At 35.8% G+C, this 24,859-nt stretch overlaps 2 protein-coding genes across 2 annotated transcripts; one reads left to right on the top strand and one right to left on the bottom strand.

Moving 5' to 3' along the window:
* Nucleotides 1-607: 607 nt before the first annotated feature.
* LOC106058315 (myosin regulatory light chain 12A-like) lies at nt 608-9,733 on the top strand. Its single transcript, XM_056015192.1, has 4 exons — nt 608-775; nt 3,696-3,803; nt 5,335-5,575; nt 8,906-9,733. The coding sequence occupies exons 2-4, from the start codon at nt 3,702-3,704 to the stop codon at nt 9,139-9,141; spliced, it is 579 nt and encodes a 192-aa protein (XP_055871167.1). The 5' UTR covers nt 608-775; nt 3,696-3,701; the 3' UTR covers nt 9,142-9,733.
* A 2,989-nt stretch (nt 9,734-12,722) lies between these two features.
* Nucleotides 12,723-23,955, bottom strand: LOC106077442 (uncharacterized). Its single transcript, XM_056015188.1, has 5 exons — nt 23,821-23,955; nt 17,444-17,697; nt 15,903-16,010; nt 15,027-15,149; nt 12,723-14,173 (listed from the first exon to the last, which is right to left on the bottom strand). Exons 2-5 carry the CDS (start codon nt 17,627-17,629, stop codon nt 13,556-13,558), a joined length of 1,035 nt encoding a protein of 344 aa, XP_055871163.1. The 5' UTR covers nt 17,630-17,697; nt 23,821-23,955; the 3' UTR covers nt 12,723-13,555.
* Nucleotides 23,956-24,859: the final 904 nt, after the last annotated feature.

Below are 24,859 nucleotides of genomic sequence, written 5' to 3'. Positions count from 1 at the left end.
TTCATGTATTCAAGGCTGTTCCTGTGTTCAAGCCTGTTCATGTATTCAAGCCTGTTCATGTGTTCAAGGCTGTTCATGTATTCAAGCCTGTTCATGTGTTCAAGGCTGTTCATGTATTCAAGCCTGTTCATGTATTCAAGGCTGTAAATTTGATGGATTTTCAGGGTGCCCAACTCTAATGGGTACCTGACTTTAAGTGGAGAAAGTAAAGGCGGTTGGTCGTTGTGCTGGCCACAGTGCTGGCCATATAACACCTTGCTCGTTGGCTATGGAAACAGATGATCTTAACATCATCCTTCCTTTAAATCGCAAGGGGAACATTTTATTTCATTTTCATACATAAACATGTATAAATTTTGCGGGTATAACCTATAAATAAATTAAATGTGCATAGTTTGAATAAAGTGATAACTTTCTGTAACTATATTTTCTTCCAACCCTAACGCATGTGAGCCATGGATATTTTTAGCTACACAGGAACGAAAGGGAGAGAACCACCAATGCTTTACCTCAAGACGTGATAACTCTGGGTCAAAGGTCACGTCAGGCAGGTCTATCCCCCCTTTCCCTCGTGTTCTTATTTCAAAGATGCTCATTCACGTGAAATGCCAGAACTCTTGCCCCTGTGTCTTACTCATACGTGTGTGTTCGGCTTCAAGAGGTCGGTAGCCATTTTGTTCTGGCCTGGTGTAACTCGGATATTATAGTCTAGGGATTGCTTCTCAGCAGAGTGATTCATCGTAGATCCAGTGGTTATTACATTTATATTGTACAGGTAAACATATGTATCTATGTATATATCTATTGATAATTATATAGAATCTATATCTATAATCTATAGTGGCTTTATTACTGACTTACTACATCATCAGTCAAAGTCAAATCTTATTATTCATCAAACTCTACACCTTTTTATAGTTTTGAGTTTATGTGTTATTTATGTCGAAGCTACTAGATACTAGCAGCTAGCATCACACACCACGAATAAACATCAGATTTCAAACTGTTATCAAGTTTAAGGTTAATATTCTCATAGGATTAATTAACTAAACAATTAGTCACTTTTTTTTTAAAATTTTCTCTTTGTATAAGCTATGTATTTTTTTAATATAATTTTTACTTAAAGTAATAATATCATATATAGTAAACTTATAACGATAAAATACAATGGCAACCTTAATGTAATTATTTCCACTTCTATGTTTGATCACATTGTAATTAATTTATTTTAAATTGTAACTATTTAAATTGTACCTTTTTACTAGTGAAAAAAATATTTTAAAAAGTACAAAAAAAACAAAACAAAACACAATAAAGAAGCAGAGCCCAAAAGAGTCAAAGAAAAGAGGCCAAAGCCCAGGGATTACTAGAATGTAAATAGCTCGACAACTGACGTCAAAAACTAAAAAAAAAAAGCTGAGGTATCCTAAAAAAAAAGAGAAAAATAAAAAAAAGAAAAATTATATAAATAAACTTCAACAGATAGATATAGATCCTATTTGAATACAAGAAGCTATATAGAACTTTCATCCTGTTTACAATAGTATGTAACAGTACAGAGCTGTATGACTAAGTCCTGAAATGCATTGATGCATTTCAGTGATTCTAAATGCCCAAGTCTGAGGACCCTGTACACAAATGGGGTCTCCTTCCTTGCAAATATGTATCACTGTACATGCACCACTGTGATTGTTTGCAATATAGTAATTATTATATCGAAACATACATTGCCTTTTTGCAATAAAAGAGCCACGCTCGGCCGCCGCTAGCGGATATTTTCGAAAAAAGGTTTAATTTTAAGTAGATTTTTTTTTGTTTTATTTAGGTGACCAATGATAAAATACAATATAATATTTTCTATTAATAATAATTATAAGGAAATTATTGCTTATTTAAAGAAAAGAGCTAGCTTGCGAATAATTTAAAAAGATGTTCAAATTTCGGGTAGATCTTTGATTATTTCAAGAAAAGAAAGATACATAATATGTACAAATCTTTATGCAGGTTCGCCAATTTCCCATATCGTTTATGCGCACATGTTTTTCTGTGGATTGTAAACATATTAGTGTGTTCGTGTTTCCATCCTGAATACCATACCAATTTCATTAACTCCCTTGAACCAAAACTTCTCTCATTATCTCCCCTGCTGTGTTTATTTCTCAACTTTGTCATCCTTAATTAGAATTTCGCACACTTTTTTTTTGTGGGGGGGGGGGGGGGGGGGAGAGAATCCCAAAATATATTAAGACACGAAACTAAGCCGCTGCAGTTCCGAAGTGGTAGATGAAGCAACTCTTCCTGCAGCAGGGATGGGACATGTTAGCGGTGGCCGATTCTTTTGTTAACCACACAGCACACTGACCCAACCCGCTCAAATTTGTCTACCCAGGGCCGTGATTAAGTGCCCTATTGTAGCAAGCTCGTAACATGTCAATGCAGCTCCGAATTTACGACACTGCACCTATCAAAGACCTCACCCTCCACAAAGTGAAACGATATACACTTTGTTTTTAACCTAAAAAAAACTAAACTAAAATATACATATTAAATATTTGTGTAAAAAAAAAAAAGGGAAAAGGAGATTAAATTATTTAAAAGTACTCTATTTATTTCTTCTGAAGTATGGCATGCACGTGTTTTAAGTGGAACTTTTTTAAGGCTTTCCAAAAAGTGTAATGGCCTTCACAAAACTAGAGCCCTGGGGGCTCCCCATAGCCTACTTAACTCCGGGCCTGTGTCTACCCTATCAATAGCCACATTAGAACTATTGGAGATTTTCAAGATAAACTAAACAATGTCAAGGTCGTTAATAAAACTTCAACGCTGCCAACTAAAATTATTTAAAAATATGAACTTGAAACCTAACAGCTCAGAAACGTCAATTCCGCAGTGCTAAAAAGTTGAAAGAAAGAAAGTCAGGTGACTTTTAAAAAAGACTTAGCGTATCAACCATTTCTTTGTATCTGTACACAAGTTCGAGACCAATCGTCATAGAAGGCCTAAACACTGACCTGCAACGTCACAACCTGTGGGCAGTTCAGACCAATAGTTCGTTGCCACGTCACAGGTCTAGCATGGCTAGATTGACACATAGATACGCGTAGAACGTAATTGTCTTCTCTTCTGAAGTAACGTCTGTAATTTATAAGATAAGATTGGGTGGTCGCAGAAGCACTAGGTTGGTTGTATTCTAATTTTCTGTTCAATGGCAGCACACAGGATCAGCGTTATCTTTTAACAGCGCGTCAAGTTTCGACGAAACGGTATTGGACGTGAGAAGACCCACAACCATAGACTATATATTACACTAATTTAGCAGAAGTGGAGCGTCAATCCATTTACGAGCTGTTAGTTTACTGACGCTTATGTAAGCCGAATGAAAGTTGCGCCCTTCAAAAAAGCACAAAAGGCTGCGTCGTAGATAAAAAAATATAGACCTATGGTAATATGGTAATACCGACACTATTAGGCTTTAGCTGTAATTATGTGGGCCATGAAGGAACTATTTGTTTTGGCGGAAGAATTGTTACGATTAGGCTTATTTTGAAGAAGGGGGGATCAAATAATATTCATATTATTAAAAAAAAATAACAATAACTTTTGAAACGGGTTAGAAAATATAGTTTTAGTTTATGGAAATATGTATTGCAAAAATTTATAATATAACTCATTAATTGCCTGAACTGTTTCTCCAGACGAAAATGTCTAGCACAAGAACCAAGAAGAAACAAAGGACCAGAACCCAGCGTTACACATCTAATGTATTCGCGATGTTCAACCAGGCCCAGATACAGGAGTTTAAGGTTAGACCTAGCGAGAGTGTCAACAGCACTGTGTGTGTGTGTGCGCGTGCCGAGTAAACGTCTGTATGAGCGTGTGGGTGTGTGCGCGGGCGTGAGACAGCTTTATTTTTTGGGGTGAGCTGTGGGTTTAGTTCTCTGGCTTCGTGGGTGTGTCAAGGAAAGGTACTTCTTACCAATGACGTCATGTTGGCCAAGTGGAGAATTTATAAATAATATAATAAGTTATTTGAGGGCTTTTACTGTTTTTCAAAGCTTATATCAACTCACACTGTCTCACAATTATTCATTGAACCTGACAAGACATGAATCAATCACAAAAATTAACCAATTAGATAATTAATTATTGGTGGTTAATTGTTTTATTATATCTTACATGGCATAATGACACTTATGGTATAAATTACCGGACGAACATAATTTTATGATATTAGCAATCTGAATTCTAGCATCTGATGTGGTTTCAGTTTTTCTTCTTTACTTTGACTTTGTTACAACATAAAAGAAAAACCTGCTTCACACAAATAACCTTTAGGACCTCTTGAGGACCCTAGACATTGGCCATAATAACGGAAGTAGAATAATGATAACTTGTTTTTAAATATGGAGGAACTCTTCAGACAAACTCGGCCAGAAATCATTTAAAAGTTAATCTTTGGATCTTTGTTTCAAATCAGAATTTAGAGCTAGATCAGCTGAAAGTTCATAGTAATGTTATAGAATTTATTTTGTGGTAATGGATGTAAAGACTCCATTATCTATAAAATACTTCCTAATGACATGCGTCTCAACTAGCCTCTGACAACCAGTCCAACTCTTGGCCTTCACGTGTGACTCAGATATTGAGCCCGGCGAAACTGTTCTAACTAACAGGAGAAGGGGCGAGTAACTAGCGCCTTAACCTGTAAGCTTCGGGCAGGAGGGGCTCGTTAGCCACCTAGGAGAAGTAAAACTCTAAATTCAAACTTCTGTTGCCTTACAGCTATGCCCAATCATGGGAAAGGCTTCGGGAGTCAACCCTGAGGAAAAATCAGGAGCTGGCGACCCTAAGGCAGTTGCAGCACATAGTGCTAAACCCTGGCAAAACCTGCGACGCTGCTGACCCCAAACTGCATCGGCATTGCCATTCCTTTGGATACATCCGCTGCGTGGAGAGGGGGGAACTGATGTGTGGGCGACATCGTTCCGACCACAGCTAATGCCCAGGCATTCATCTTAGTTCCATGAGATAATCCATAGTCGCTTCGCGACTGAAGGAGGCCATAGTATAGCACCAAGAAGAACTTATACACATCTTTTTTTCTGCATTTACTTAGAGACTAATTCATGTGTAGGTCTATTACGTAATTGTTCCAGTGGTTAGTGGAACACCCAGTCAGGCCTCGCGTAGCACTAGGGTTCCTCGGAACACAGTTTGGGAAATAATGGTTTTCTTGTCTTCAAAAGTTTAGAACCTCTGTCATTAATATTCATTTACATATTCATTATTTAATTCTTATACAAAAATATGATTCAGTTTTTTTCTTATTCACAGGAAGCCTTCAACATAATTGACCAGAATCGTGACGGATACATTGACAAGGAGGATCTTTTTGAAATGTTCACCTCCCTTGGCAAGAACCCTACAGACGATGACCTAGATTTAATGATCAACATGGCGCCAGGCCCCATCAACTTTACGATGTTTTTGACACTTTTTGGAGAAAAGCTGAACGGAACTGACCCGGAAGAAGTCATTAAGAACGCGTTTGCATGTTTTGACGACAGACATACAGGTATCATTCTGGCATTTTTTTTCACTCTCTGATTCTCTCTCTCTCTCTCTTTGTCTCTCAATGTTTCTTTCTGTCTCCCTCTCTCTCTCTTTCTCTGTCTCTGTTTTAATCCATACAAGGTTAAAATTCTCCATAACCTTGTTTACAAAAACTATTTTCCAATCAAGTTCTGTTCTGAAGACTGTTCCCTACCCAAACTTGGCCCCACGAAATCCGTTTTGCATAGGGCCTCACAAGGGTTAAGTCCGGCCCTGCTATTTAGTGATGGTTGAATATACATAGTAGATTACTTGCTCTCTTTTCATGACTTCTTGGTCACAATGGTTAAGTCCGGCACTGCTATTTAGTGTTTGTAAAATGCTTGTTTTTAAAATGTTTTCCATGTTTCGGATGTTCCTTCAGAGTTGAAGATAGTTTACTTCCTAGTAGAGATGGGAAACGAACCGAACCCGAACCGAACGAACCGAACTCGAACCTCACTTATGACCGAACCGAACCGAACCCGAACTTTGAAACTGCTTGGTACGAACCGAACCGAACGAACCCTCCTTTTCTTAACCGAATTAATTTTGCAATTTGTACATCCTTTTTTTTATATTTTTGATTTTAAAAAATATAAAAAAGTTACTTAAATATTTTATTTAAATCCTAATGATTTCCATTATACTTTGGAAAAGGGGGGGGGGGGATATTTTGAAAACTTTAAAAAGAAAAAAAAAGCGGCGCGCTAAGATTCCCATGGGTTTTTCCGTACGTGCCGACTCCCCCATGGCCTTGAATTTTCCCGGGCTGTTTGCAATATTGGTTTTGAGTCGAATAGGCGCCCTCTAATTAGATCTATATATAGATCTAGACTCTAGTTACAGTCTAGTACCTAGTAAGTACAATGTCATTATTTGAGATGGCTGTTAGTTGAGAGTAGAATAGTTTTTGCCGATTATAGAGTGTAGATATACATCTACAATAAATTCGTTTCTGTTCTAGTTTAAAATAAATTTTAATTATCTTATATTTAGTGATTTATTTTTACAAAATTGTTAAGTATTCCATATTGGAATATTATCAGTGGCGTAGCAAGGGTGGGGGGGAGGGGGAGAAATGTAAAATCCCCCTGGGCCCCCATTTGAGGGGGGGGGCCAAATGAGTGTTTTTTTTTACAATAAATATTCAATATTACGCAAAATGCAGGGGCCACCAGAGAGGTCCAGCCCCCAAATGATGAAAAATTCCTAGCTACGCCCCTGAATATTTTTACTATTATTCTGTTTTGCATTATTGATCATCAGTATTTTTAATGCAGCGTTTCTCAAACTTTGGGTCCTCCCCCGTGGGTGGGGATGGCGAGTACCTTGAATTGGGGGATGGGGAGACGCAACTTCCTGACAAAAGGGGTGTCATAGAGTGTGTGTGTGTGTGTGTTTCCTGGTGGCGGTAAGAAGAGGTTAAGCGAGTGATTTGTGTTTATGCATTGAGTATGATGAAATTAACGTAATGCAAATGTGAAACGGCAGACAATTTTGAGATATGAAAGAGTAAAGACGTTGTTTTGTGGTGACCTAGATTTCGTTTAAATATCAGTATATTTCATTAATATTACATCTCTATCTCAAGTTAAGTATGTGAATATTGTAATAACAGTTAGGCTATATTGAGTTGTTCACAATAATAATAATATTAAGTTTAAATATTATTATAAGGCTTGTCTTCGAGTCCGAAGATTAGTGAGGAATGCAGTTTTTCCCATGGCTGCGCAGTCCCAGATGTGACCTACATATTTGACACATCCAGGGCAAGCATAACCACTGTCCGCAGGTGGTCGATACATGCCCTGCCCAGCGTAACTGTCGGACCATAAGAAGTCCCTCTATACTATCCTTACCGGTAAAAATATAAAACGCCTTTATTGGTTCAGTTGTACTAGCTGTTTGTTAGCGACAAACCAACGACCAACTAACAAGAAGAGGGGGCGTCGAAAAAATGTTTTATTTTCATTGTAACTTATCTGAATATTGGTATAATTACATGTTAAAAAAAATAAAATATATTAAGTAGGAGATGTCATTTTATCTTCTAATAAGACCTTGTCAACTGAAGACTGCTTTTTTGCGAGGCGCGTATGCACAATATGGGTCAAAACGTTTTGAAGTAAACATTTTAAAACATCTCCGCTATTGTGATTCTTCTGCATTTTTTTGTCTCAGAATAGTCGAATTTCTTCCGTATATTGCAATTTATTATAGTGACGACGTATGTGTGAAAAAAAAATCCTCGATAGAGACGTCTTTACACGAAGAATATTTGTTTAAAAAAGATCACGCCCATTATAGAAGTACGTGCGCAATATGTAGGCCTACCTAGAATGTCCCTTGCATAATTTTATTGGCCAGGTCTGCCTCTTTGTTATTAGATTTCATATGGCCCTCGACTTTTTTTTATTATGATGAATGGTGCTTTGTGAAAGAAAGCACATCGAAATTAGTCTTTTTAAAAAATTATCATTCTTACTGAGAGAAAAAGGTTACAATACGCTTAGCGCTGAGTCACGCCCAGAATTAAACCACTTGCCGACTTGAGCGAAAACCTGACGCATCTTCATTTCTATCTCCATTAAGAAATTTTTACAACGCTTAAAATGTATGTAGGCAACATTATTTTGGGAAAAGTATTGCCCATAGGCCTATTATATGTTGCAAAGTATTTGTTTTATGTAAAAATTCAAATGAAAGTGTTTTAACTGATAAATTGCATTAAACCTTGTAACTTAATTTTGCTATTACATAATTTCATAACATCGAAACGAGCCGAACCCGAACCTTAGACCTGACCGAACCGAACCGAACCCGAACTATACTCGTCATCGAACCGAACCGAACTCGAACTTAAATCTAACCGAACCGAACCCGAACTTTAAAAGTTGGGTTCGATTCCCATCTCTACTTCCTAGTCCAAACCTCCCGCAGGACAAAGGGGGATGGGAGCGGGTAGGGTGTTAACCCGGGACCATCGTTAAATCCAAACCAATACAGAGATTAGAAACAGAGTTAATACAGCAATCGGACCACTCGATGACCTGTCAGAAAACATATACTTAAACTCTATTACCACATCACAAGGTCCTCAGGGCTTGCAAAGACCTTCCTTCAAGGAACAGAAAAGGAAAAAGAAGAATAGTTAGAGAAAGCGATGGGAAGACAACATCAAAGAATGTACAATATATCGATTCTCTAGTTTGTTTCTCTGGCTATACAATTCGTTTTCTGCTCATATATTCTTTCTTTAGATGTAGTTTTCTTTCTCTAGATATATAATACATTTGGTTTTTATCATCAGGTCATATTCCAGAGGATTACTTCCGGGAGTGTCTGATGACCATGGGTGACCGCTGGACTGAAGATATGGTGGATGAACTTCTTCATGGGGCGCCCATAGCAGACGGTCAATTCGATTACTTAGAGTTCACGCGGACACTCAAACATGGAGCCAGGGATGATGGTCAGTCGGATGGCCAAGGTCTGGACTGTGAGCCCCAGAAAACCCAACCAGAAGGCGTTCCCGTCAGTAGCTAGACTCCAGTTGTTCAGTTGCTTACTTGATCTTGATACCAAATACAATATTAACTGCTGCATCCTTATACCATTCAATTCCATTATCAACGTTGGCCAATAATCTTTGTTGAGCTTCCATAATGTAATCCTGTTAAATTGTCTCAATTGGGACTCTGACTATATGGAACTTAGCTCTTTTTTTTTATTATAAGACGTGTATTCAATATGTTGCATTTCATTACTATATGATACACACTTCTTTCCTTCAACAAGTCATTGTAAGCACCAAGTTCTAATGCAAAATTAGCCAATCTTCAAGGGACTACAAGATTTACTTGGTATATTTATTGTTATATTTTATTTATAAAATTCATAATAAAACGAAAAGAAATAGTCAACATATTTATTTCCTTTCAAGACTAGCCTATACCACAATTATTAATTTGACTTCTATTGTAACAAATAGTTTCGTTGGTGTAGAATGTTTGTTATCTTTGCTCCTTGAGTAAAAAGTCCAGATACTTAGTAAAGACAGAATATTTGGCTTACAATCTCAAATAAATCTGGTCAACATTGATTGTTACCTTTCATGAATAAACACTTTTTTTTAAAATTGTGTTGTCGTTTTTTTTCCCTGCTGACACCAAATTAATTAATTAAAAAATGACAAGTCTCTAAATTAAAGACTGAAATAATTCTCATTAATTTGTGTGACAAATTATATAACTTGTAACGTTTTAGCAATGGAACCAGAATCGTATTCCTATTTAGGAATAAATGCCTTTAAAAAAACACTTTATTTCAAGGCTTAGCTTGTTTGGGAAGTCAGTCTTAAGTATAAGCCTACAGCTGCATTTTGGAACTACTAGCATCAACTGTGAAATTAAATAGATTTAAAAAAATCAGCTAAATTATGACATTTCAATCCATATTGTAAGCTCCAATTTACTACAAATAATGCCAATGTTTCAGCCAGTGGTGATGTGGACTGAACATTATGGGATTACAACAAATGGTTAAAAAAAAAAAATTTTTTTTCTTTGCATACCAGAGAAATTTTAGAACAAAAATTGACAATGAACTAGATACTCAAACAAGATTCTGTAAGTTGAATTATGAGAGTATGATGCTTAGGCACATCAGCACACTTTAGACCAGGGGTTCTCAACCTGTGGGTCGCGACCCCTTTGGGGATCGATTGATGATTTGCCAGGGGTCGCCTAAGACCATCGAAAAAAATGAATTGTTTTTGTCTATTCTTCTGTTGCTGTATGTGTGTTTGTAGGTGGGGGTCCGCGGCAGAGTGGGGGATTGTAAAAAGGGCCCGCCAAACCTAGAAGGTTGAGAACCGCTGCTTTGGACCATGTCATGCTCCATAATCCTTCAAGAATTCAACTCCTAGACTCAATAAATACAAACAATACAACCTAAATAGGTACTATTCAAATACCAAAATTAAAACCAGCTTATTTAGAAAAAAGTGTAATAATGAAGAATGATTTTATTGGGACAAATAGGAATGATTTAGGGTAAGGTGACATCATTAGTTATCCATACCAGCTATACCAGGGCTAAAGCTATCACTATTGTGTGAAATATGTTGTTTCTGTTAATAAGTTTTGTTTTTATTAATTAAAAAAAAAGATTACATCCTTAACATTCTGTGTGCAAGAAACAGAGACAGAAATAAGACAAAGTAGACTGTAGAAATACACAATTTTAAAATACTTCTAAAAAATACTAAGAAAGGAAACTAATACAAGTTAAAACAAAAAAAAATAATTTTTTCATAAATTGCTTTATTAAATTTATAAATTTAATATTTTGTAGATAAACTTTTTTGTTTCTCTAAATACAATAATATTACATATATACAGAATCAAATGTTATCTTGGATCACATGGTGTTACAGTTATGATAGAATATCAAGGGTACAGAGTTGTTGAACTCGCTGACCTGAATTCTAGTTTGAATTCTAAAAGAGGTGACATCACAGAGGTGTTTATTTTAGCCTCAGAGATCTTCAACATATAGAACAGATGTGAGTCTAGTCACAACATGCTCTTGAAAGTAATGATCCTTTCTGCTTATCGCTGCAATTTTATATACAATGCTACCCGGGTATGCTACCCTGCCTACTAGTGGCCCTGGGTGGAAACGATCGTAAGAGGAAATGATTAGGCAAAACAAGACTCCCGTGGGGGTGCCTAAGGGGGTACGAGAGCATCCTCATTGCACTGTGCAGCGTTGTAAAAAAGCTCCCACAACCTTGTCACAATCCAGGGGCTGTTACATAAATGGCGTGGGTCTTAGTGTATACGGTCTCTTCACCCATCAGACAGAACAGTGTACACTGTTCAGGCCTGTGAGAGGGAGCTCTATACACTTTTGCTGGCCTAGAGTTCCAAGAGCCGAAGGCTCAACTCTAACTGACAGTCTAAGAAGAAGAAGAATATAGAATGCTACAATGTAGGTTGACTAAATTGTTGCTTTAACAGAAACAACCTCTGATATATTTAACATGTCAACTTATGAGTCAATTTCCCCTAAGACAATTTTCAACATTGTGTGTTTACAAAGAAATAAGTTGACATGGTGAGTTATAAAACTGGCTGCATAAAAACTTCGGTGTTTTGATGTCGGAAATGCTTAGACCTCACTAGCCCTAATGCTGTTAGGCCCTAAAGAGAAATAGAATTCAACTCTTTGCTCCACTGACAGGTAACAATAATTTAATTTACAAAAATGAATTCTTGACGTGAGAACAATAATAAATATATTTATTAATACCAAACTCACTAAATTTAAGTACAATATATCATTATACACAACTGTACAAAATATACAGGTCTGTTGTGCATGTAAATAAAATATGTGTCAGTTTGAAACCAAAATTTAAAAATAACAAAAATCCATTTCTCAATTTTAAATAAATATTTAACAGTATAAAATGATTATAATTAAACACCATGTTGAAACCTTCTAATTTGTCAATCACTTTGGTCCAGTATTATTATGAATGTACGTTACTAAAAGATTTCGATAAAAACGTATCTTTCTTAGTTCGTGTTGACAGAGACACAATATTTAAAAGAAGTTTAAGATAATAAAAAAAAAAGTCCCAGTCTATTACACTCAACAACAAAATGTCCACACTATGAGCCTCACCAAAGTTAGTTTAGAAAAAAAAAGAAGCCTTCAAACAGTGTTCTGAGTTCATACATAGACTTGATAATTATAAATGTGACAACAAAATATTAAATTGATGACCACCTGGAATATAGTTAAATATCAATTACAGACCATTCCATCGTACCTGAATACATCAACAATAACATCTGTTTAAATTGTATACAAGTTTATGTAGATTTAGTTGATTTCTTAATGGATATTTATTGATGCGAAAGATGAAAGCTAATTTTTTCTATTAACAAAATATTGTGAAGCATAAGTTTTACAATGACGTATTCTAACAACCACCAATCCTGATGAGGGCAATGTTTTGTTTCTTTGTTCTGCTGCAGAAGCGAATGTATGTCTGTTTCAGTTCTAAATGATTACAAGACCTTGTTGATAGAATGCAAAGCCACTGGTCACTTCGCTAGCCACATGACATTCTTGTATACTTTATACTATTGGTTACAATAATAAATGAATTGCACATGGTCTAATAACATAAAAAAAAAGGGAATATTTTACGAAACTCTAGTTATGTAATGATAAAAAAATATGTTCATATTTTATCTTCTATAAACAAAAATATACTTACAAATAGTAGATAGAATTATGATTATTAATATGATTTAGAGGGAGGAAAAAAACAATGACCATTAAACTAAATAAATATCACAGCAATGAAACACAATCTATTACAATGTTTATGCCAGCTACAGCATTGATGTTCAGTAAAAACTTTACCGTCAGTGATCCCAGATAAGATACTTAGTTTACTGGTTTGAACATATAGCCTGTCTGTCTACTTCATAATATGTATAACAGAATTATTAAAAAAACTCTCTAATAGAAGAAAGCTCATTTTCACATCAACTTTCAATAATATAATTCATGGAACAGCTTTAAAAAAAAAAAAATACGATGGAGATCTGTGAAAGAAGTAGAGTCTAAGTATTGAAATAAAAATTTCTACAATCTTTTGAAGTTGAAGAAAACTCTTTTTGAATTTATAATAGTGTCAAATGTTGTGCCAGCATTACATCAAGATTGAGTATGATTACGGTGGATGAGTTCAATAAATTTGAATTTCCCTGGTGTGAATAATATTAAATAATAATAATGACTGATCAGATAAAAAAAAAGGATTTCAATTTGAGTTTTAATTATTTTACAATTCGCTTTCTTTCAAATTAACTAAAAGACTCTTTTATGTCTAAGGAACAGATCTCTTTAAATATTGAAGGTGTCAAAATTCAAGTTTTTACTCCTCAGCTCTATCCAATGCTTTCAGCTCTTCCTGACAGAGGACAAATTTCTGAAGAGATTCTGGGAGGCCTAGTTTTTTGCTTTCCGCCACAATGTTTGTTGTTAGACAGTTTCTGATGACCTTCCTGCACAGGGTCTGCAAGGACTCCACTCTTCTGAATGCCTCCAACAGATGCTTATGTAGGAGCCTGTAGGGTTTGCAGTAGCTCAGTATCCAGTGATAGCGCCGGAAGCTACACCCACAGGCTATCAGCACCTCAACTAGGACACGGTCAGCCTTTCGGAAAGCGATGAGGATTGGAATCTCACTGGTCAGCTTTGGAGACCAGAATGAACCCTGTATGTAACGTGAGTTTCTCACCGTGGGGTGGAGGTTACAGTTGTGAAGAATAAGCCATTTGACCAGCCAGTGGTAACCCATCTCCACAGCTTTCTGCAAGCAGGTCTTCCCCTGAGAACCTGGAGCATTGATATCCATGCCGAATTCTAGGAGAATGTCCATACATGCCAGAATGTCATCTTTATGCGCCCGCTGCTCTCGGAATGTCTGGTGTAATGCTGTATCACCCTCAGAATCAGTTAATAGCTTATCACAGTTGGCTTCTAGAAGAATCTGCCAATATAATGGAAAAAAAAAGACAAAATTAAAATTGATTTTCCTTGACTTCGAAATGTTATGCATTACAAGTATTTTATAATATACCACATTACAAAAGTGTGAATGCAGTTTTGCTACAAGGAGGAGACACCTAAAAGATTTTTATTTTTAAATCGCCATTCATAAAATAGAGCTGTCATTCCAGGATTCTTTAAATCAACTGGCCCAAGACATCAGAAAGGCTACCTGCTACAAAGGATATATCCAAATACAAGTTGAAAAAGAATTCAGAAAGCATAATCAGTCTTGCACCATTACAAACTAGCTTAATTAGCGGCACTTGGCAAGCACTGAGCAGGAATCGGCAAGAACCTGGTGATGTGCACTAGAAGCAGACACAAAAAAAATTTGGATGCATCTAAAAATAATTCAGCTTATATCACCACTTCAGTCAAGTACAATTTCTTTCCCTTGTTCAAGATACCAAACAAAATAATTAATTACCAATAGTCAATTAACTAATTGGTTAAATTCTTTCATTGATTCTTATGTTTGCAGGTAAAAGAAATAATTGTGAAAAAATTCAGCTTCATTTTAAATTGGGGGTCAGAGAAACAAAGTGAGTGACCATGGAATCATGGGAAAGAGAAAGTATGTTCTATTAGTGTCGGAGATTATCCAGAAAGATTAATATACATACTATATAAATGTGAAAATATCTGTCGCAATAGCTGTAAAGTGTTAAAATTTTAGGCAAAGCTGCAGCTCCTTAAACCCCAGCTCAAACCAGAATTTTACCTTCAACAGTCAAGAGTGCTACTGCTCTATAGATCATCTCAGCAATACGTAAAAATAAAGTACTACTTACCCGAAGACATTTAGGTCTCCCCCTGGAGGCTTCCATTAATGGTGTCTTAGTGTCCACATCGTATCTGTCTTTATCTACTTGCGGCAAAGATAGCAGAAAGCTAAGCATCTTTTCATTGGACACCTTTTACAAATAAATTTAGAAAAATATAAATAAAACTTTTATCACAATATAACCTTATAAGATGATCATGTCAATTGCTACTTAAAGCATTAAAATATCAGAATGATTAGTTGTTAAATGTTTACAAAGATTTAATACTGGCAATCACCCAAAGAACAATTCATCATTAGCGAAATCAATAAATTCAAAAATGCTTTAGGAGATAATTCAAAAGGCACAGGGCTACATATGAACTTATGATTATTTAAAATTAAAAAAAACTGGTAGAGCAACGTTATATTTATTCTATTGAAATACTGTAAAAATTGCCAATGACTTTTGGCCTCTTGGTCAGCATCATCAACATCACAGTGTCTAAGACATGCTCCAAGTCCAGTCGCCCAAGAAACATCAAAGATGAGGAACGCTTATGCTTCAAGTGGTAAATTTTTTTGGGTAAAAAGATTAACATAACCTGGTCCTACAAAATAGCAGCTGAAAATTATTTAACTATCTTATTGACATAAACTCTGTTTGACAGCAATACTGTAAATCAAAATTTCCCATGTTCAAAAACTCATACTAAGAACAGCCTAAATTTGGAATAAATAATGATCACTAACTCAAAAGTCTCAATGTTTCTGACAACAAAAAAAAATCGGAAAAGTGTGTAGAAAGTAATTTCTGAGGAAGCAATTGTTGTGAAATCTTTTAAATTGTACAAATCACAAGATTATTTAGGCAGCATTCATGAAAAGTAATAAGCTTTATCACCTTGACAGTTTCATGAAGCATGCACCTTCCCCGGAACATCATATTTACATCAGCTCCCTCTGCCAAGAGACTTAGTATAACATCCTTACGGTTCATATGAATGCAGCGCTATATTGAAATAAAATAAAATTGAACAAATACACAAGTATGAACACTGAAAAAATCATATTATAAAATCAGTTATAAATAAAATCTCAATGTTTTTGTCAAAAGACTTTTTTCTTCATTTATTGTACGATTACCTCTTAACATAAACAAACTAATAATACTAGTAGCATGAGTCAACCACTAAAACATGACAGAGAGTAAGGCAGATGAGAACTCAAAGGATTTGTACCAGGTAAAACTATGTTTTGTATTGTTGCTTCATCCTTTTTTTATGTAAATTCATTATATATATTCATTTCAAGATAAGTTGGGGTTATTTGTTGTTGTTTTTTTTTGATGATTTGTTAATTTTACTTTTTTTTATTTAACTTGTACTAAAGCATTGCCTTTTAGATAAGACTGGGGAAAAATAATATTGTAGGGGTTAATGATTAATGACTAGTAGTATAAGTAATAGTATTAATAATTGAGTGTTTATATATTACACATATAACTAAAACAATGGCCAGTGATTTAAAAATTATCTTATAAAACAAGAATAGCATGGCTGCCTGGTCATGCGATATGGGCTCTGGACTACCGGTGCCAACCACAATCTTCCACCATACTGAATCTTCGATTCGGAAGAAACACTAAAGCATGTAAAACAAACATTAGTGTACAAGCAAAAATAAAACAGTGTGAAGATTAAATTAAAAAAAGAAACTCATTTGAAAAATAGGAAAACATTTTGATCATGTCAGTCTTAACTCTTTCTCTCCGTAATTATTTACCACATTCTGGTGGAATGAACATTGGTATCGTCAGTTAGGAGAAAAAGAGTTAAGAAACCCTCTTAGAAGTACTAATAAAACTTTCACAATTCATTTCTCCGATGTCTGAAATTAATAGGGATGTAAGTATCACTTTTCCTAAATACCAAAAAAGGCAACTGAGTATTTGAGTGACACATTTGTTACTTTCTGTGTATAGTATTTTTTTTACAAGACTGAGGCTAAGCAAGAACCACTAATTTATTTTGGAGCTTTTTACAGCAAACAATTACTATGTCTTTTGCAATATTTAATGTCAACTTGATAACCTGTATTATTATTAGCAAGTTCTTTATTTTATTTATTTAAACAGTGAAGAAAAAAAACTAACTCATTTTAACAGCTTTAAACTTTATTGTGTTAAGTTAAATTCATTTCTCTATCTTCAGCATACAGCTCTCTTTCAAATCCTGAATCCCTCTAATCAAATTTACAAATCTGTTGGGTTTTTTTTATGCCTATTCTCTTGCCTATTCATCACCTTATTACTGATTCAATTAAAAACCAGGGAAAATTCACAAAACATTCTTTATGTTATTTTACTATGAAAATAAAATAAAAAGAACTCACACATAAACAAAGACATAGCCAACCAAAAAAATATGTTTATATATAACTTACAAATAGTGTAAGCCCAATGACAGGCGACTCCATAAACCCTGGGTGGGCATATTCCGTGTCACGCACTAGTTGTCTAAATGTTTCCACCTGACCTTCTTGCTTGAAAGCATGAGACAAGAACCAGAGTGCCAAATCATGACCCCTGTGTTTTGGTGTGTCGGCAAAGTACAGATCATCGCTATGCATACTCTTAATATGTTGTTTAACTACTTAATCATCCATTTTTTTTCTTTCAGTTTTATCTTGTGACTAGACTGAAAGATGAATAGCAAAAATGTGATATTAAATTAATTTTACTTTTGTGTTAATAAGTTAAGTTACTGTGTTAAAGACAGTTACATCTTATCTTAAAAATTAGAGTAGATAATTAACCCTATGCAAAGATGCACTCTCCAAGTCTCTGCAATATATAAAAGAACTCTTTTCACATTTGTGTTGAATAAAATAAATTATAGCTTTTATATAGCGCTACTTTCATGCTTATAGCATGCTCAGAGCGCTTTTGGTCCAATCTCAGTTGTCGAACATCAAGACCCCTTCATAGGTAGCCAAGCCAAGCCAAGTTCAAGAGCACTTAGCCTCTCAACCATTTCAACCACGCTTCCCTACTATGAAGATGCATATCATTTTTTTAAGACACAGTGCTTTGGAATGCCAGATTAGAATGTGAAAGCATGTCTTGCCTTGTTGACTCATATTTTAATATCTGTGTCTGCTCCTTCTCTTTATTTAAGATGCTTACAAGGTGGACAAAGTTGTTGGTTTCTAATTGGTTTACTCCTTGGAGCTGTAGTGGTGTTTCCTGGGTTTTATTAATTCTCATCTCCTCAGTTTTGCTTGTTATTGATTTTGTTATGCACGACTAGGAATTAATTATTTGTGTCTTGTAATATACTAAGTCAATTCATAACCTTAGAAACAAGGCTTTATTTCAATAAAACACGACTGATACACACAATAACACAGTACAGACTGGTCACGATTCACAGACTACGATAATGCGAACACGATTACAAATACTAGCACGATTACAAGCACGGGTAACACACAAGTTCATTTAACGATCACTCCATTCACCCCTCCTTTATTTCTTTCTGGGTCTTAGGTTATAACCATGCGCATGAAGGGAAGGATCCGGAGGTATCTCTGGCGTAGACTTTTCTCCTTGCAAGTCGTAACTGTCCTGTACGGGACTCGAGTCAATATTGGCCTCTGGCATTGGGTGGCTCCCCTGTGAGTCACTGATGACTTCTGGCTGGTTGTACATCATTGGGGTGGGACTCTGTGAATTACTGATAGTTTCAGGCCCGTAGCGACTCCCTGGTGAGAGATCCAAAGAGTCACCGACCTCTTGAGGCAGAATACCGTTCTCTGGTTCGAAATAGTCGTTCGTGGAACTTTCCTTTGGCGCCAGGTGCCTAAGCGACACTGTCTCCTCCCGGCCGTTTGGAAATCGTATATGGGCGTACTGTGGGTTGCAGCTAATAAGTTCAACCTCTTGTACCAATGGGTCAAATTTTGAAGATCTTACAGGGGATTTAGTAATACTTTGCCTGGGTTCTGTAGCCAAGTAGGCAAGGATGTTCCCGTTGGCGATCTTCTGTTGAATTTGAAGATCCGTTCGTGTGGAGTTTCATTAGTAGAAGTACACAGTAATGATCGAATTGAGTGAAGTGCCTGGGGCAACACAGATTCCCACTGTGATAGTTCCAACTTCCCTGAGTCCAATGCTAATAAAATAGCCTGCCACAATGTTTTATTCAGCTTTTCTATTTGCCCATTTCCTTTGGCATTATAGGGCGTTGTCCTGCTAGTGGCTATGCCCTTAGAATGTAGATATTCTGTAGTTTCTGTGGACATAAATGATGTGCCACGATCAGAGTGGATGTAACTGGGTGTTCCAAAGAGGAAAAATAACTGGTCGAAGCACTTTATTACTGTCTTAGATGTCATATCAGGACAGGGAAAAGCGAATGGAAACCGCGAATATTCGTCAATCATTGTTAACAAATACTTGTTGCGAGTAGCTGATGGCAAAGGACCTTTAAAGTCAACACTTATTCTTTCAAACGGCTGTGTGGCCTTGATGAGCGTACCTGCAAATTCCTTATAGAATTGCGGTTTAATTCTATTGCAGGTTCTGCATTGTTGAATGGTCTGTCTGACCTCTTCAACCGAGAAGGGTAAGTTCTTTGACCTGACATAATGTAGAAGTCTAGTGACACCTGGATGACACAGGTAGTCATGGTACGTCTTCAGGCTACTTTGTTTCGTCATGGTTGCACAGTGCCCTCTAGACAAGGTGTCTGCTGCTGTGTTGGCGTTCCCAGGTCTATACTGTATATCAAACTTGAAGCTTGCTAGTTCCAATTTCCACCTTTGTATCTTATCGTTTTTAATTTTCTTGTCATGAGTGTCTTTAAATATGTATGAAATAGACCGCTGGTCCGTAATAAGGGTAAAATGATTGCCACACAAATAATGCTTCCATTTGCGTATGGCTTCAATTATTGCAGTGGCTTCTTTCTCTATGGCAGATTGATGCCTTTCAGTAGGTGAAAGAGTTCTAGAGAAGAATGCAATAGGTCTTCCCTCCTGATTTAAAGTGGCAGCTACTGCGATGTCAGAAGCGTCAGTTTCCACAATTAGAGGATGGTCATACTTTATGGTGAAAATTGCTGCTTTCTGCAATTCTTCTTTCAAGTCTTCCAACGCTGTTTTTACTTCTGTGGGTACAGGAAAAATTTGATTTTTCATTATAGGATACATTTTGTCTGAGAAATTTGGTATCCAGTGAGCATAATATGCCAAAAGTCCTACAATCCTTTTCTGAGACTTCAGATCTTTTGGAGGTGGCAAATCTCGCAGAGTTTGAAATCTATCAGGGTCAGGCTTCAAATGCCCTTTGGATATTTCATATCCAAGCAGCTTTACCTTCTTAGTAGCAAATACACTTTTACTTTCGTTGAAAGTTATTCCGTATTCCAGAGCTACCTTCTGAAAATGCAACAGATTTTTGTTATGGGAGTCTACATCTGTACCACATATTGTTACATTGTCGACATAGGCAAACGTGTCAGACAACTTTTCTTTTTCTACAATAGTGTCTATGGTTTTCTGGAAGCAAGCTACACCGTTAGTGACCCCAAAGGGTATTCTGCAAAACTGGTAGAGTTTACCACAAGCTTCGAAGGCTGTGTATTTCTTTTCGCTCTGTTGGATAGGTATTTGGTGATAAGCACTCTCCAGATCCAATGTGCTAAAGATTTCATACCTGGAAATTTTCTCTACCATTTCATCCACTCTAGGCATGGGGTAAGCGTCCAGGTAAGTAAATCTATTTATAGTTTGGCTATAATCAACGACCATTCGCTTTTTGTGCCGCTCATTGGTCGTGACAAGGACTTGAGCTCTCCAAGGTGATTTGGAAGGTTCAATGATACCGTTTCGTATCAATTTCTCAACTTCAGCTTTAATAAATTGTGTGTCTTGGAAGGAGTAACGACGAGATTTAGTAGCAATAGGTCTGCAATCAGGGGATAAATTTGCAAACAATTGTGGTGCCTCTACCTTAACAGCATTGAGCGAGCAGACATGAAATGCAGGTCGACCACCGTTGAATGGAATTATCAGTTCTTTGTGTAATGCGAGGAAATCTAACCCAAGCACTACATCAGTGCAAAGTTCATCTAGTAACGAAAGTTTGAATTGATTGTAAACTTCCCCTTTGTATTTTAGCGATGCAAACGTGTGGCCTCTTGTGACGCTTGACAGTTGAGATGACGCCATAGAAATTTTGTGCTTTGAACGTGTCACTGACCAATCGTACTCTCTTGGTATGTTTGAAGAAATGTAGCTTTCCCCGCTACCTGTATCAATTAGGGCTTTTAGGTTCACGCCATTTACAGAGATGTGTACTGTTGATTTAGTTAAACCAGGTACAGACGAAGTAGCAATTAGTGATGTTAGATGTGTAGAGTCCTTAATGCAGCTACAATCTTTACAAGATTGTCTTTTAATCTCGTGGCTAGGAGATGTTTTGACTTTTGTTTTGGTTATAGGAGTGTTGCGAGACCTGCAAACCTTCGAAAAATGTCCATTTTTCCCGCACGAATGACACATGCAGTCTTTGGCAGGGCATTTCGCTCTGAGATGCCGACTACCTCCGCAAAAGAAACATTTAGTATTCACTGTTGCGATTGTTTCTGAGTCCACCATTTCTTTGGTTGAGATTGCCGATGACGAAAGAGATGACTCTACCAATTGAGACGGAGTACTAAACGAACTGGATTCTTTTTGGGCCATGTCGAGAGTCTTGGCAATATCTAAAGCCATTTTCAAGTCAAGGGATCTTTTCTCAAGTAGCCTCTGTCTAATTACACTCGAACGCATGCCGCTAACAAAGGCATCGCGAATGGCGTCCTCTTCATTTTTGTCAGCACTGAAAGCTCGGAACTGACAATCTCTGGCCATCACTCTCAGCTTGTGTACAAATTGATCAAGACTTTGATCGACTTCTTGTTTGCAAGTTGCAAGCAAATGTCTGGCCAATGTTTCATTAGGGGCCTTCACAAATAAATTCTCAAGAATAGATTTTGCTTCTGAGTATTTAGAACAGGTAGAAATATACTGATATAAGAATGGAGACACAAAGTTGCATAGCAGGTCAAACTGTTCGCTTTCACTAGCCCCTACCTTCGTTGAGAATCTGTCAAAACAAGAAATCCAATGTTTCCATGTAACTGAAGCATTAGTTGAACTAGGATCAGCATCCAGTCTATTGGGACGCAAAAACTTGTCCATTTAAGAATGGTTGTATTGAAATAAATTGTAATATACTAAGTCAATTCATAACCTTAGAAACAAGGCTTTATTTCAATAAAACACGACTGATACACACAATAACACAGTACAGACTGGTCACGATTCACAGACTACGATAATGCGAACACGATTACAAATACTAGCACGATTACAAGCACGGGTAACACACAAGTTCATTTAACGATCACTCCATGTCTAAAAAAAGGGGAAATTTTGACTTATAGACAATAACATGACTAGTAAAAACAAGAATAGGTTTTAGGCAGAGTGAAATATCAGCCCATATAAACTGACTACTTCCAGGACACCTAAGAGATAGGAGGCTTGTTATGAATGTAGAGAGTTTGCTGACATTCGACGGTTCCCTTCATTGCTATTAAACTTCTTGTTCACTATCAGCGTCGACTAACTTATATTGATTGTTCGGCCTTTCGACTGTGTTTTAGGATTTTGTTAAGTGTTACCTCCATTTGGTTTATCTGCATTAGACACTGCAGAAGCAAAAACAAATTGTTAACTAGTCTCTTCACTTCTTTTGCGAGCTTGCTTGTTTTGTCTGTGCAGTTATGTGACAGGAGGCAGACGTCATATGCGAAATCCAGATTCTCAAGCTGTTTTGTCAGAGTCCATTGAATACCTGAGTTGCCATCAATTAAGCTTCTCATTAAGCAGTCTACTACCAATAGGAAGATTGTTGGGGAAAGCATGCAGCCCTGTCACTTCATTACTAAGGAGGTTGTCAGCTTTCCATTGTGGATTATTTGGTACTTGGAGTTTTCATATAAATATAGATAGATTTTGGATAATTCTGATGAATTTATCTTGTATACCGGTATATCATAATGTCTCACCAGTTTCCATATATATACATGACTTCTTTGTCTTACACTGTCAAATGCTTTTCAAAGTCCACAAAGGTTAAATAAAGGGAGGAGTGCCATTCTATGGCTTGCTTTCTTATAATGCAGAGTGAGGCTATGTATATATATATATTATGGTCTGTGCATTACAAAAAAAACTATCTTGTGTCTAAATCATGCTTGACCTCTGTGTATTTAGTCTAGTATCTATCCAAGATAACACAAGTCAGGACTTTGCTGAGAACAGAGAGAAACATGACTCCATTCGAGGTGTTGCATTGGTATAGGTCTCATTTTTATGAAGCTTCACTAGATTCTGCTCTACTAGGTAATTTGATAAAAATTTCAACTTTAATGAATCTAACTAACTACTAGTAGAATAGATAGCCCAATTTTCAGTCTAGTAGTGTAGGCTAAGGATTTAAAATTCTTGCTCAGTTTTTCTGACATTTTCTATATAGATCTATATATAATTATAGACTATACTATACTTAAGATTAGTATATACTAATATAGATCTAGATAGTTACGTAAAATTATAAATTATAATGATTAATCATTACATTATGATTATGTCATTTATGATTAATGAATTAGAATCTAGATCTAATTGTGATTAATGATAAATATTATTATAATCAATCATATTTATTATTTATAGGATCTAGAATAATCTTAACTCTAGATACTAACTTAGTAGTAGATTCTAGATTCTAATTCTAGACTCTACACTACTCTCTACTAGAATTTACTAGATCTAGATCTAGTCTACTAGAATTGTGTTTTGAGGAAGAACAGATTCTGAGATTGTAAATATTTTGATACGGCATTGACTGGATTGTTTCCCCTTTTTATAAAAAAAATAAATAAAATAAAAACTTTGATCCGTACAATCTATTTAGTATACGAGCCTTGTCGCATGCAATTCAATAAAATAAACTTTTTTTTTTTTTACGTTGCTCTAGGCTTCAACATATATCTAGTAATAAAAAAGCTGCAACAAAAAAAATAGTAATTAACTTTAAGGTTGTCATTAGGTTGCCCAAAATTCGTATAATCAAATTTAAAGGTAGAGAATATAACAGCTAACTATATATAGATGTTTAAAAAAACAAACAAACTAAGAAATACCACAATGCAACAAACTTTAATATTAAAAAATACATATATATATATCTTCTACTCAACCATGGGCAGATATTTATATAGACGAACTCATACAATTATAAACAATATTGACATGTTGATTTTTCTGTTATAAACATAGATATATGCTGCTTACATTGCAGATTGATGGCATATATATATATATATATATATATATATATATATATATATATATATATATATATATATATATATAGCCATATTATAGTTTTGTGTTATCTTATATTTAGACTTGGAATAATTTAATTAATTTGTGAAATTTGACTGTACCTATTAAATAATCGGACTCAAAGAAAAGCCTATTAAATTATTATATTATTATAGAGAAGAACGATAGCTGGCAGACGCAAAGTTTATGCCATTTATGGTACTATACTATATAAATTATTGTTGTAAAGTGGCTTTATAATGGACAGACGTAACTTAAAATTTCGTTACTATAAAAAAGTATATCCTATACGCATTTCATGTGCCATAATCTAGTCATATGCATGTTAATCAATGACTTAAACTATCCTAAGTCGTTGGTTTTCCTGGCTGATTCAGGAAACCCATATTCCATTTT

The sequence above is a fragment of the Biomphalaria glabrata genome, chromosome 17 (assembly GCF_947242115.1).
Source record: "Biomphalaria glabrata chromosome 17, xgBioGlab47.1, whole genome shotgun sequence".
Taxonomy (NCBI): Eukaryota; Metazoa; Mollusca; class Gastropoda; family Planorbidae; genus Biomphalaria; species Biomphalaria glabrata.
The sequence above is the reverse complement of the archived record's forward strand: the minus strand, read 5'-3'. Positions and strand labels throughout refer to the sequence as shown.

What these genes read in the sequence shown, in the direction of transcription:
- LOC106058315 (XM_056015192.1), top strand. Translation starts at nt 3,702, where the DNA reads ATGTCTAGCACAAGAACCAAGAAGAAACAAAGGACCAGAACCCAGCGT. An exon ending in CCCAGATACAGGAGTTTAAG is followed by an intron (nt 3,804 to 5,334) that starts GTTAGACCTAGC and finishes TCTTATTCACAG; the next exon opens with GAAGCCTTCAACATAATTGA. An exon ending in TTTTGACGACAGACATACAG is followed by an intron (nt 5,576 to 8,905) that starts GTATCATTCTGG and finishes TTTTATCATCAG; the next exon opens with GTCATATTCCAGAGGATTAC.
- LOC106077442 (XM_056015188.1), bottom strand. Translation starts at nt 17,629, where the DNA reads ATGCATAGCGATGATCTGTACTTTGCCGACACACCAAAACACAGGGGT. An exon ending in TCATTGGGCTTACACTATTT is followed by an intron (nt 16,011 to 17,443) that starts GTAAGTTATATA and finishes ATTTCAATATAG; the next exon opens with CGCTGCATTCATATGAACCG. An exon ending in GGAGACCTAAATGTCTTCGG is followed by an intron (nt 14,174 to 15,026) that starts GTAAGTAGTACT and finishes TTATATTGGCAG; the next exon opens with ATTCTTCTAGAAGCCAACTG.